This window comes from Odontomachus brunneus, unplaced genomic scaffold, assembly GCF_010583005.1.
Source record: "Odontomachus brunneus isolate Ranch 3 - 2012 unplaced genomic scaffold, Obru_v1 Obru_scaffold_041, whole genome shotgun sequence".
In the NCBI taxonomy this organism is placed as follows: Eukaryota; Metazoa; Arthropoda; class Insecta; order Hymenoptera; family Formicidae; genus Odontomachus; species Odontomachus brunneus.
This window is the reverse complement of record NW_022639491.1, coordinates 41,815-54,920: the sequence shown is the minus strand read 5'-3', so window position 1 is coordinate 54,920 and position 13,106 is coordinate 41,815. Positions and strand designations below refer to the sequence as shown.

Sequence of the window (13,106 nt, the reverse complement as noted above, 5' to 3'; positions counted from 1 at the left end):
TCTCTCTCTCTCTCTCTCTCTCTCTCTCTCTCTCTCTCTCTTTCTACACACACACACACACACACACATATATATATATATATAAAGAGAGAGAGAGAGTGTGTGTAAAAAATATAAACATAGACAAGAAACCGACGTTTTTTGTGATTGTTATGACAATACATACTCATCACGAGAGTGATTTTTTGCGATGTTTTCGATTATATATTGAGATAAATGTTAATTTAACTAGATCTGAATTACGTTACAGTTTGGTTTTATACTATCGTGCCGAAACATTCTTCCTCTCGGACGGATACTATAAGAACAACGATGAACGTCGTCACGTCGCTTTGCAATGCCACGGAATGGAAAATTAACGCTGGCCGTCGCGTTCCTTGTGAATACGCCTCGCCGTGTAAAACTCAATTCATACTATTCGCACGGCGGAAGATGGATCGGCAATACAATAAATCGTCGGACGATGAAGCGGAGCTTCATTAATACTTTCGAGCGCCCGTATACCGGTCCAGTGAGTTATCCGAAGAATTCAATCAGTTATTGCTGAAAGGAGTGCTGCTTACAAGAAGAAAAAAGTAATGCGAATAGGTAGGATCGGCTATACCAATCGTACCCAAAGAATTGCCTTCTCATTAATCGTCTTATTTTTAGAACGCGCAGACGATCACTTCACGGTAGTTAACTGAAATTTAACGAACGACTCACGATCGTGTTTGCGTTGTCCTACGTTCGTCATGAGCGCTTCCGATCGGCGATTCTCTTCCCGACAATGTGGATCGTCGATTAAGATAAAACACCCAATTATTGTGACATGACTCCTTTATAGTCATTGATACTCTAGAAAAACCTAGTTTTTTCTCACGACTCACGGCATTTGTCCATAGTCTTACTATGAAGTTAATTAAAAGATACTTTTTTAAAACCATGGAGCGCAAACAAGAAGTTTAACTGCAATACTGGTCGTAAAAAAATTAAGAGTTTTTGTAGAGTGTCAATGACTAGGGAGAACGTCAATTATTGGGTATTTTATTTTATCCTAATCGTGTAAATGAAGACGATATTCGACGCGACTCCGCCGACTTCTATGCGGATACCATGAACTGAGCTTAACGCTGTGTGTGCGCGCACACACGCAGCAGGCAAGACCGAATGAGAGACGAGGAGTGGAACTAGGTGGAAACCGGTAGTGTGCATTTTCAAATTACACAGCGTCAGGAGTGCGCATCTTAAACGCCGAATGTAAATTTACACACCGGCCTCTGTCCTTCCACCTGCCTGATCAGATACGCTACGCGAGTGCGCGACTCCGAACTTTCGTGCAATGTAAACAATCTCACGGGCGTCAACAACCGATAATTCGACCCGCGACATATATCTGACGGTGTCTCGCGTAGAAAATGCTCGTGCCACGCCATTGAAAAAGAAAGAAAAGATCGCGAGAACAGTTGAGCGAACAGAACACATAACAGACCACAGACAATAGCCTCAACCATCAGGTTACGTCTTTCTAAAGCGAATAATATATCTTAACAGGAAGCTTTAAAATGGAGTCTTCTTTTGTGTGTATTATTGACTAGAGACATAATTGTCTTAAAAGCCAATCTTTGGTCTCTAAAATGAAGTAACTTCATGTATTAAAGCCATGTATTAAGGCCGGTCTGCGTGCACTCGTTTAGAGTACTCGTTTAGAATACTCAAAGAGTATTGGTTATTGAATAATGCTCAAACGACAGGTTTTCCTATTGGACATCAAATACATTTGGAAATTTGTCAGATAATGTTCGAATCGTGTTCTGCAAACGTGTGAACGTGTATAAAAGATATCATAGAGTTTTCCGTCGCTTCGCGCCGCGTAATCTATGCAATTTCAACGATACAAGATTCGAGTCACACTTTGGAAGTGAATTGCGCGACGCGTATGCGTATGCGCGCGCGCGTTCGCGGCACACAGACCCTAAGCCTAAAAATACAGATTTAAATATTGCGTAACGCGTCGATGCCAACGGTAACTCATTTTCACGGGCACGAGTCGGACTCAAAAGAGGAGGTGGTGCACATACATACATACATACACACACGTACATTCAGTGCGACACTTGGTGGAATCTGTCGCGACGCCGCCTCGGCGGCGACGATCTTCGTCCAAGATTGTCGCCCCGAAATTCAAACTCGCCCCATATCTATGCGCGCGATAACTTTCTCGTTTCTTGCAGTCTTGAGCCTCTTGGACGTCGACGCGTCGGAATCGCGATGTTTCGCGCGTGCACAGAGGAGAGACACTTACCTCGAATCGCGCAATTGGAGGAGCGAAGGAGAGAATATCGTCTAGAAGAGGATGCCGAGTGGGCGCGCGAAGGAACGAACGAACGAACGGACGAACGAATGAATCTCGACGAGAAGAAACGCGCCGATCGGGAATCTCCTCTTCCGTCGCACTGTCGCCGTACTGTTCCCCCACGAGGTCGGAGCGTCGACGGTCATTCGCCGCGATGTCGACGATTAGGAAGAAGCCCGAGGGGCGAGAGAAGACGATGCGTCGGGAAACGTAGTGACCGCGAAGACGAGACGAGCGACGCCCGCGCAGACACAACGAACGAACGTCCGACCTGACCCGCTCGCACGCACCGACTGAAGTTGCCCGAAGCGCCGATCCCTTACGACCTCCTCCTCCCTGCACCACCACCTCCACGTTCCTCTTATTCTTTCAGACTTCGCCTCTGTCCCTGTCGCTCTCCCACTTTCTGCCGGTCTCTCGCAACGGCCACGGACAACGATCTCACCAATACTATGTCATCTGTGTGCTACTCCTCCGCTACCACCTACAGCCGTCGCACACGGATACCAGCACCCTGGAGATACACGTACTCGAATAACAGATCCTCTCCACGAATTATTAACTGGTTTGCATATGCCATTGCTGAAATTTCGTTGTAACGTAAACCGCCTTTATTGGCGCGTAGATACTTTGTTTTCGGGTTGTCTAGCTCGATATTCCGTCGTAGTACTATCGATACCTGAAAGTATGAACGCGTCGAACATAGCGAACACGCTTTTCGTTTATTTGGAAATTAACTAAATAAATGAGTTAACACTTTGATCTCTCTCCTGAGGGATTCTACTGTTATCTTGATTAGATTAAGTCGGTCTATTTTGGAGAGCGTGCTAATCGTGCTTAAACATTCGGCAGATGGGCACTTCCCAAATAAACCTATCTCGCTTAGATATTTATGTGTCGCCGCTGTAGTGTAAAGAAATAAGCAACCTTGTGAGTAACTACTAACAGTCAGTCGTCAGCGTTTGACACTATCACGTCGTGTAACCCTTGCAATTAGTATTCCGTTCGTCGCTCAACATCATAAGCGCCTCTGTCTCTCTCTCTCTCTCTCTCTCTCTCTCTCTCTGTCTCTCTCTCTCCCCTCCTCTCTTTAGACTAAATAGATATATTTAGAGAAAACATACACGAAAAGTCTAAATATTCATGCATTTTAACAATCTGTAGACTGATTCAGTCTCCAGGTAGATTGATTAAAAGTAGTAACATTTTTCTTCGATAAATTTTGCATCCCGTATGCAATAAAAGAATTTGATTTTTAATAATTCTTAGGAGATATGTTTTCCTATCGAATATGCATTGCAAAACTTATATCGAGAAAAAATATTGCTACACTTAATTTATAGTTAACTATACTACAAAATAATAGCATAGTGTCTACACTTTGTCATCAAGGTTTGATAGTTTTACAATTAATATTATAAATAACAAGTTATTTTGGATACAATTTTTTAAATTAATTTAGGGGTTTTTTTCTATTGTGCCTTCTCCATTTTTTTAATAATTAATTGATTAATATTAAAACTTAAAGCTCGTTTCAGACCACATATTGAAAATTGAAATTCGACCAATCAGGGTAAAGCAAGCAAAATAATATTGTCTGATTGGTAAATTCTATTCTCCGTCTCGCTATGCATTGACTCTGAAGCGAGCTTTAAACTCTTTGGTTGTGATCACGCTATAAACACTTCGGAATTTGAATCTTGTGTTTTATCATAATGTGCCAGCGAGATTTTAATGTCTCAAAACGTTTCTCATGATATATCGATTTTATATTTGTAATATTTTTGTGTAACAATACGTACTATCAGATATATTCGTGCAACTGCAAAGTCACATAACCTATTGACATGTCACTGGCGACGCACAAGCAGCTATACTAACGTTGAATTAAAGATGTATCATCAGTTATCTTCTTAATGAAGTTCATCGTTCACGTTTTACGGTGGCAAAAAAAAATATACATAGTGATATTTCTATAATCTAATAATTCGATTTCATATCGACGTCATAATGTGTGGAATATTTTGTTCTATATATCGATCTACAGACGACGCTGAAGGCTCTAAACAGGTATAAAAAATAACTATATGAACAATTATTATAGTAATTAAATCATGAAATATAAAATCCAAGTAAATTTGGAATGCAAATTTTAATATACTTAGTTTCAGTGGAACATTTGTAAGGATCTAATTTCTACACGAGGTCCTGATCATTTAGCAGATAAACACATATCGTTAAATCATGAGTGGCAAGGATATTTTGCTAGTGCAGTATTGTGGATGCAAGGACCAAATATAACAACACAACCAAGTTTAGATCTCAATGGTAATCTGCTACTTTGGAATGGAGATCTTTTCTCAGGTTGTTTGGTATGTGTATTTATCAAATATTTCCAATACAGCCTTGTGCTTCCTTCAAATATATTTATGAATATATATTTATCTTTTAATTATATATATAATTATACAACAAATTCTGATAGAGATCTCATTGATTTTAGGCAAAAGATGATGTTTGTGATACAATTACAGTACTGGGTGAATTTGAATCAACTACAGATATCATACCTGTGCTTCGCAAGATTGAAGGCCCTTATAGTTTAATATACTATCAAAAGTCGAGCAACATATTATACTTTGGACGAGATATTATTGGGCGGCACAGTTTGCTTTTGAAAGTAGATAATGAAGTTAATTCATTAACTCTGACTTCAGTTGCAAGTAAAAAAATGAAAGGGATCATAGAGATACCAGCTATAGGTATCTTTGCAATGAATTTAAATAGTTCATGTATTAACTTAGCATGCTATCCATGGAGAGAGCCAGACTTAAGATTCACAGATGTTATTGAAGCACTGGAGACAAGTTTAAATGTAGATATTAGTATTAGGAAAACTATATTAAACACTTATTCATCACTGACCAATTTGCATCTGCATCCTGATCCAAAGGATTTGGAATATCTAGAAAACATATCTTGCACTAATGATTTTAACAAGATACTGCAGTGTTTATTGGAAAATCAAGAAGTGAATGAAAGAGTTGAACGGCTGACAGAACTTTTGCATCAATCTGTGAAAGTCAGAGTAAAAAAGAAACCGAATTACTGCAAAAACTGCATAAAGGTTGTGTTAAGTGGTGGCAATATTACTTGTACTCACTCAAAAATTGGCATATTGTTCTCCGGCGGTCTAGATTCGGCAATTTTAACAGCGATAGCTGACAAACACATTCCCGAGGATGAAAGTATTGATCTTATTAATGTTGCATTCGAAAAATCTGTAAGTAACCAGAACGTAAGTCATACGAGTGACGAGAAAGAAAATGTAACACAAAAATATGATGTGCCAGACAGGAAAACTGGACGACAAACGTATAACGAGTTGTTGCGAATTTGTCCCAACAGAAAGTGGAACTTTGTACAAGTACGATGTCTAAATTCACAATATACTTCCAGCATACTCGATTATTCCTTTGGAAAATGGTAACGTTTCTTCTAATTGTAATATTTGTTTCAGTGTAATATCACGCAAGTAGAACTACAGTCGTATCGCGCTTCGCGAATCTGCGATTTGCTGCACCCGTTGTGCAGAATTCTTGACGAGAGCCTAGGGTGTGCCATGTGGTTCGCAAGCCGTGCGAATGGTCTTCTCTATCCAAGTAACGAAACATACGAGTCGCCATGCAGGATATTACTTTTGGGCATAGGCGCTGACGAACTGTTCGGTGGATATATGAGGCACAGAACTATATTAAGACATAAAGGATGGGACGCATTAGTGCAAGAATTGAACATCGAATTGGCTAGGATTTCCGAGAGGAATTTAGGTCGGGACGACCGAGTTGTTTCTGATCATGGGAAACAACCTCGATTACCGTATCTGGATGAGAATCTAGTACATTACGTACAACACCTGAAACCATGGGAAAGGTAAATATATTTGTAAATTTAACTAAAAAGTAGTAATAATCCCCCCTCTCCCTCAGCTAATCAATGATAATGAAGGAATATGAAATTGTCATTAGGTGCTACCCAACCGAAAGAATGCCGACTGGATTGGGGGATAAGTTACTATTACGTTTGTTAGCGTGCAACATCGGCTTCCAGAGCACGGCTAATTTTCCCAAAAGAGCTTTCCAATTTGGCTCGCGAATTGCTAACAGCAAGGAGAATGCTAACGACATATCGAATAGATTATAAAATGTGGGTAATATTATTTATCCAAAGATTTTATTAGCCTTTTTTTATGGGTACATTTTTAAATTGAAATGAAAGAAACAACTGTTGTTATTATTGTAGTCGCAGCTGCGATAGTTGTACTTATCAAGTAGTTTAATTATACTATGTTATGTATATTTGAGAGCGTTTTGTCATATTTATTTGCAGATTTTAAACTATATTTTACTTGCGCTGCGATATGTTTTGAAGTTCCTAAGTTGAAGACATTTTAGATGTGCGATTCACTCTGTGCGGCAACATCTATGCTTACCGAGAATAGCACGAGACTTCGTTAAGGCGTGTAAGAATTACCCACACAGATGTACGAGCCTCTTATCAATCGTGTGTTACAGCAGATAATAGACATAATATCTGACATCGCGTTGTTGAAAATCTCTGTTATCACTGAGATAACTTTTGCGAATCTTTTCAAAACATTGTGTTTTAAGTGTGAAAAAATGTCTACAAAGCGAATGATATTAGAGGGAAACATCAAGGCGTTCACGAAAGCAGATGTGTTCCTTACTCCTCCACCGCGAGATTTAGAGGAACAGTTTTATATTCTGCTCACTCCCGGCGCTATTGAATTTTTAGTTCGTTTGATCACAAGATTTGAGAATGACATTGATCGCTTATATACGGAACGACTTGGTCGAAAATATGAATTACAACGTACAAGACAGCTGCCACAGTTTCCAGCCTTTTCGGATGTTGCGCGAGCAGAATGGAAAGTAACGAATGTTTGTAAGTATTATCTTCGTTTTCAATGTTACTTTGACTCTTCCATTAATCGTAATTTAATAATTTTTTAAATATTTCTATTTAAACTTTTATTTGAATTTTTTAAATGATTTATCAGGTTTTATTTGAAGTTCTCTTGTTAACCATCTTTTTTTATTTCAGCCGAACGGTTGCGTAACCGACATCTAGACTTGGCCGATGTCAGTCCATCTGATTTGGAGCACTTCTCCGGCGCTTTACGCGCAGATGTACAAGGAATTCAAGTCGACTTCGACGACGGTCATTGCCCGACTTGGCGAAATCAAATTACCGGCCTATACAATGTTTATCGAGCGATGCGTGGTCATTTGCCGAACGTGCCACATATATCGAAAGGGCCGATTCTTATGTTCCGTCCCAGAGCGTGGAACATGATGGAGCACAATATGAGCGTCAATGGAAAAGAAGTACCAGGACCTTTGTTTGATTTCGCGCTTTTAATTTATCATCACGCTCACGATTTGTTACGACACGAGGTAGGACCGTGTTTCTACTTGTCGAAACTGGAGGATGCAAGCGAAGCGATGCTATGGAACAATATTTTTACATGGAGCGAGCAGATACTTGAGATACCTTACGGTACAATCAAGGCTTGCGTTTTGATCGAGAACATTCTTGCTGTTTTTCAAATGGAGCTTATCCTGTATGCGTTGAGAGACCATTCACTTGGCTTGAATTGTGGGATTTGGGACTATTCTGCGTCGATAATAAGCAAATTAGGTGCTAACAAGAATTATCTTATTCCTGATAGGGAAAAATACGTTAATATGAGTAAATGCTTCTTGAAAAATTATATGAAGTTGGTTATATGGATTTGTCACAAGAGAGGCACGTACGCTACAGGTGGGATGGTAGCGGAAATCTTACCATCTGAAGATCAGAACACTTCCTCGGCTATAGTACACAAAGTGTATCGTTCCAAGTTGACAGAAATTCAAATGGGTATCGACGGTTTCCTAGTATACGACTTAAAATTAGTACCTCATATCAACAAACTATGGAGCGATTATGGGGAATCCACTTCGCAAAACGCGGTCGGTTGTACCTTAACCGTGCATCCTGAAATTTCTGTCGCGGACTTACTAACGTTACCGGTGGGAGGAGTAACAACAAAAGGTCTAATGCACAATATATCCGTAGGAATACTTTTCATCTTTAATTGGTTAAACGGTAAGGGTCATTTCATCTACAAAGGCTTCGTGGAAGACTCTGCAACAGCAGAGATCTCTCGATCTCAGATCTGGCAGTGGATCAGACACGGAGCGCAACTAGAAGATCCGCATGGAGCTGGTGAAATTATCACTAGACGATCCATTCTTGAATGCGCGTCTCATACACTCGCCGAAATAATGGAACGATATGCTAAAGATGATGCAGCTAGAGAAAACATACTTGTGGCATTTAATCTATTCATGGAACTTATCAACCATAGAAACTTTCCCGAGTTCATTACATCATATCTCAACAATGAGCACACTTTTAGAAATATTCATGCCAAATTATAATATATACCTTTGTACTTATTTACACATTTTTTATCAAATATATGGCTTTACATAATATGTACTCTATGTTTTGACAAAAAACCTACTACGTATTGCAAAATATATTTTGTGTAAGTGTAAAAATACTCGATATACATTATTAATTAAAAAATAAGTCTTGTAGAATATTTGATTTTTGCGCTTAGCGCTGCAAGTGTTCCACTGCGACGGAGAGATCAATCACATTGGTTTATTTGACATTCTGGAGCATATGCAACGTCAAATGGACTTTGTTTTGATTCTTGATCGTCGCGCACATGCGCGGACAGCTTTCGTCTCACGCTGCGTACGCGATGCCATCTGGTGAAAAGCTGGTTTAAAAATGCAAGGCCCGAAGACCGTTTTAGATCATATTAAACTAGTAATATAAATTGCAATATTAGATGATTGCTGCTTAAAAATTAAAAAGTGATTCGACGAATTAAATAATTTCTATCTTGTCTTGCTTTGTTCTGATTGGTCAACTTCCAATCTTTAATTTGCATTTCGCAATTTACAATACACTCATAAGTTGAAAGAAATTTTAAGCGTTCACTTGAATATAGTGCTTTTTCGTGTAGAATGTAGTGCTTTTTCGTCTAGAATATAGTAGTTTTTTATTATTTTATTCTACCTCTTTTTTTTTATAAGTGTATTTATATATATACATATATATATACACATATGTATAGTTCATTTCAAGTATTCAAGTGCTTTGTTCTTTTTAGCTGCACTACTGAACTAGAGTTCATAAGTTAAAGTGAGAAAAAATATATTTGTCTCATTTGAACTTATTGCACTAGTTCAGCAGTGCAACTAAAAAGAACAGACCAGAAGTGTATCATAGCGGAGTTAAAAGATAGTCATGATGACTAGCTGTTTGAAAAGATAAACAGCTGTTTAAAAAACAATTAACTTATCTCAGCAAGAAGATAGGTTGGCCTTATCTAAAACAACTAGAGTTGTCTTTCTAAACGCCATTATTTTTGCATTACATTAAAGTGCATTCAGCAAGACACAGTTGCATAATTCATATTGAATAATTCTTTAATATTAAACGATAGGAAGATAGTATAGATTTCTTCCTTTATCAATCATGTCAGAAAAAGAAAATATTTTTTATGAAGGTAATTTGACATCAGAATGGAAAGATTTATCATTGGGACAATTATTATTAAAACAATTAGCACTGCATGGTACTTCTGTGGCACAAGTAAGTTTATATATATTAATTTTTTATAATTGCATAATTTTTTGCTCATTATTTGATATTAATTTTTATCTGATATTAATTTTTTATAATTGTATAATTTTTTGCTCATTATCTGACTGAAATAACATTTTCATAAATTTGTCTTTTTCATATATTATACATATATGTGTGAGAATTGAACACATTCCTTTTTTTATTTTATATTGTTAATAATCATATTTGGCTTATTACTTTATTTTTTTTTATGTTATATCCTTTGCCAATACATTATCATTTTATTTAAGTATTGATGAATCTGAAGTTTACTCAATTGATATTTTTAAATATTATTAAATATTGCAACTTATATATAATAGTTTATATTAATCTATATATATATATATATATATATATATATATATATATATATATATATATATAAAAGTAATAGCAGTCAATGTTTTCAACAGATAAATGCTCATACAGGCAAGGAACAAACATTTGAATACATCTTAAACACCAGTCGTAAGTTGGCAATTTTCCTTCAGAGAGAAGGAATAAGAGCAAATGATGTCATTGCCATATGCAGTGAAAATAATGTGGAATTTGGTATTGTTATATGTGCTATACTCTATTTGGGTGCTACAGTCTATCCATTAAACCCACTGTATTCAGAAAGAGAATTCAAACATGCATTTGCCATTTCCAAGCCCAAGTATATATTTATTTCTGCAATAGCATACAGCAATATAAAAAATATAATTAACAATTTATACTGGTCACCAAAGATATTAATGTTAACTGAACATCACAATACTAGTATAACACAGTTGAATTTGAGCAGAGCGATATCAAGTATATCTGATGATGATATGAATGCATTTAGAGCTGCTTTGATTGATGTGAATAATCATATTGCAGCAATTTTATGCTCAAGTGGAACTACAGGACTACCCAAGGGTGTCATGTTAACAGACAAAAATTTTATTACAGTTATAAAAAATGTGATAGAGTTACAGCTTTATAAGCAAAAATTTACGGCTCTAGCATTACTACCATTTTTCCATGCATATTCCTTCACTGTAATGCTTCTCAGATTCATATCTGGAACCATGAGTGTAATTCTTTCACGCTTTGAAGAGGAATTATTTCTACAATGTATAGAGAAATATAGAATCGAAAATCTGACATTGGTGCCGCCGCTTATGGTGTTCCTGGCAAAACACCCACTCGTAGATAAATATGATTTATCATCTATCAAGGCAATAGTGTGCGGAGCAGCCCCTTTGTCAACGGAAATTCACATGGCTGTGACCAAGCGATTGAATATTCCTGAAATTAGAGAGGGTTACGGATTAACAGAGACTACTCTAGGTGTGCTGTTTTCGACAGGTGATAAGGAAAAACCAGGTAGTTTTATGTTAGCTCCAGCCACGTCAGCAAAAATTATACCACTGGGAGAATTTGGGACAGATAAGACTTTAGGGCCAAATTGTAGAGGGGAATTATGTCTCAAGGGAGATCTAATAATGAAAGGCTATTATAACGACGAAGAGTCTACTAGAAGGACAATTGATAAAGATGGTTGGTTGCATACAGGAGATGTAGGATACTATGATGAAGAGGGGTACTTTTACATCGTTGATCGTATAAAGGAACTTATCAAATATAAGGGCTATCAAGTTCCACCAGCTGAGCTTGAAGAAGTCTTGTTAACGTGTCCTAACGTGAAAGATGCAGCTGTAATTGGCGTACCTGATGAAAAGGCCGGAGAATTGCCAATGGCTTTCATTGTAAAGCAAGATAATTCCAATATATGCGAGAGAGATATAGTCCAGTATGTTAACGAGCGCGTGTCAAATCCTAAACGACTTAGAGGTGGTGTAAAATTTGTAAGTAGCATACCAAAGACCGCGTCTGGTAAAATACTACGCCGACTATTGCGTGATTCTTTACGATCAAAATTGTAAACGTGCCAAATATCTACTTTTTATATGATATTCATATATATGTATACACAAATGTATATTTATATGTCACATATTATGTTCTTTTCAACGATTATATTTCCCGATAATAAAATTTATGATTATCATGATATATTAAATACAATATAATGATTTACTGAGATTATTGGCAAAGATCTCTATGTCTATGTCATGTAATGTATAATAGTAAATTCTGTACAAGATGTCTGATAAAAAATGTTTAATAAACGTTTTTTATGTTTAAAAATGTTTAATTATAGAGTGATAGCATGATTAGAAGTGTAATTATTCTTCTCCTAGTACAAAAATTTATTATATATATATACAGGATGTAAAAAAATTAGACAAACTTTGAGGGGAAATAGAGGACATAAAAACACAAACATATTTTGTTAATAATGTTTTTCTCTACGACGCTTCATTTTAATACTACAGGGTACAAAATAGGAATTTTATGATTTTAATAAAAAACAAACATATAAGTGGAAAAATTAAATTTATTTCAATTACACATATATATTTTAATCTTCAAAAAACAATGAACAAAAGAACGGAACAAAAATGCGCAACTGATTAGCTCAATTTATAATGCTAATGCCGGCGGTACTGTAACTTTCAAGTTTCATTATTCAAAAAGGATTTAATGAAATATACGTTATTATAGTGTTTTGGAAAGCTCTGAAGATAAACTACAAGAATATGCAATAAAGAGTAGGATATTTTATTTAAAAAATTCAAATTGAGTTTGGCGTGACCTTAACGCCTCCATCCAAGGTCAGACAAATAGTAGTCTTTTAGGTCCCCCTCAAAAACCTACAACATTTTTCCATACATACATATTACGCACCGGCGTTAATGCCATCCGAATATCCGTGTGACTCGCACACGATAACGCGTCACTCATACACTGCTGCGTGTAGGTGAGCCATGAGCAGCACGGAGTGGCGAAGAGAGCTAGCGGTATAGATCGTCGGACGTTTGGAGAGGGAATAGTGGTGGGAGTCGCGGATATCTTCCATCCTCTATCGCAAACGTAAGAACGAGAGAAATAGCATTATAAGACGTCT

General features: G+C 37.0%; 4 protein-coding genes across 7 annotated transcripts in view; all 4 read left to right on the top strand.

Moving 5' to 3' along the window:
* The window catches only part of LOC116844374, a 4,642-nt gene extending 2,296 nt beyond the window's left edge, over positions 1–2,346 (top strand). For 2 of the 3 annotated variants that reach the window (XR_004378075.1, XR_004378073.1), the window contains 2 exons: positions 251–588; positions 2,214–2,346. The gene's annotated coding sequence lies outside the window, so the exon portion shown is untranslated. Of the gene's footprint in view, positions 1–250; positions 589–651; positions 1,948–2,213 lie in introns of those variants that run through there. The other variant, XR_004378074.1, reaches the window with a different exon arrangement.
* A 1,133-nt stretch (positions 2,347–3,479) lies between these two features.
* Positions 3,480–6,876, top strand: LOC116844438 (asparagine synthetase domain-containing protein 1). Of its 2 annotated transcripts, none has more exons than XM_032815942.1 (6): positions 3,480–4,405; positions 4,501–4,707; positions 4,839–5,762; positions 5,856–6,268; positions 6,364–6,541; positions 6,725–6,876. In XM_032815942.1, exons 1-5 carry the CDS (start codon positions 4,346–4,348, stop codon positions 6,536–6,538), a joined length of 1,779 nt encoding a protein of 592 aa, XP_032671833.1. In that variant the 5' UTR covers positions 3,480–4,345; the 3' UTR covers positions 6,539–6,541; positions 6,725–6,876. The 2 variants fall into 2 exon arrangements, with proteins under 2 accessions (XP_032671833.1, XP_032671834.1); XM_032815943.1 differs by having other exon boundaries at positions 3,481–4,405; positions 4,507–4,707.
* Positions 6,850–8,898, top strand: LOC116844437 (malate synthase-like). The gene is made up of 2 exons (XM_032815941.1): positions 6,850–7,300; positions 7,460–8,898. Exons 1-2 carry the CDS (start codon positions 6,877–6,879, stop codon positions 8,839–8,841), a joined length of 1,806 nt encoding a protein of 601 aa, XP_032671832.1. The 5' UTR covers positions 6,850–6,876; the 3' UTR covers positions 8,842–8,898.
* A 780-nt stretch (positions 8,899–9,678) lies between these two features.
* On the top strand, positions 9,679–12,286 carry LOC116844448 (luciferin 4-monooxygenase). Its single transcript, XM_032815957.1, has 2 exons — positions 9,679–10,072; positions 10,522–12,286. The coding sequence occupies exons 1-2, from the start codon at positions 9,956–9,958 to the stop codon at positions 12,019–12,021; spliced, it is 1,617 nt and encodes a 538-aa protein (XP_032671848.1). The 5' UTR covers positions 9,679–9,955; the 3' UTR covers positions 12,022–12,286.
* Positions 12,287–13,106: the final 820 nt, after the last annotated feature.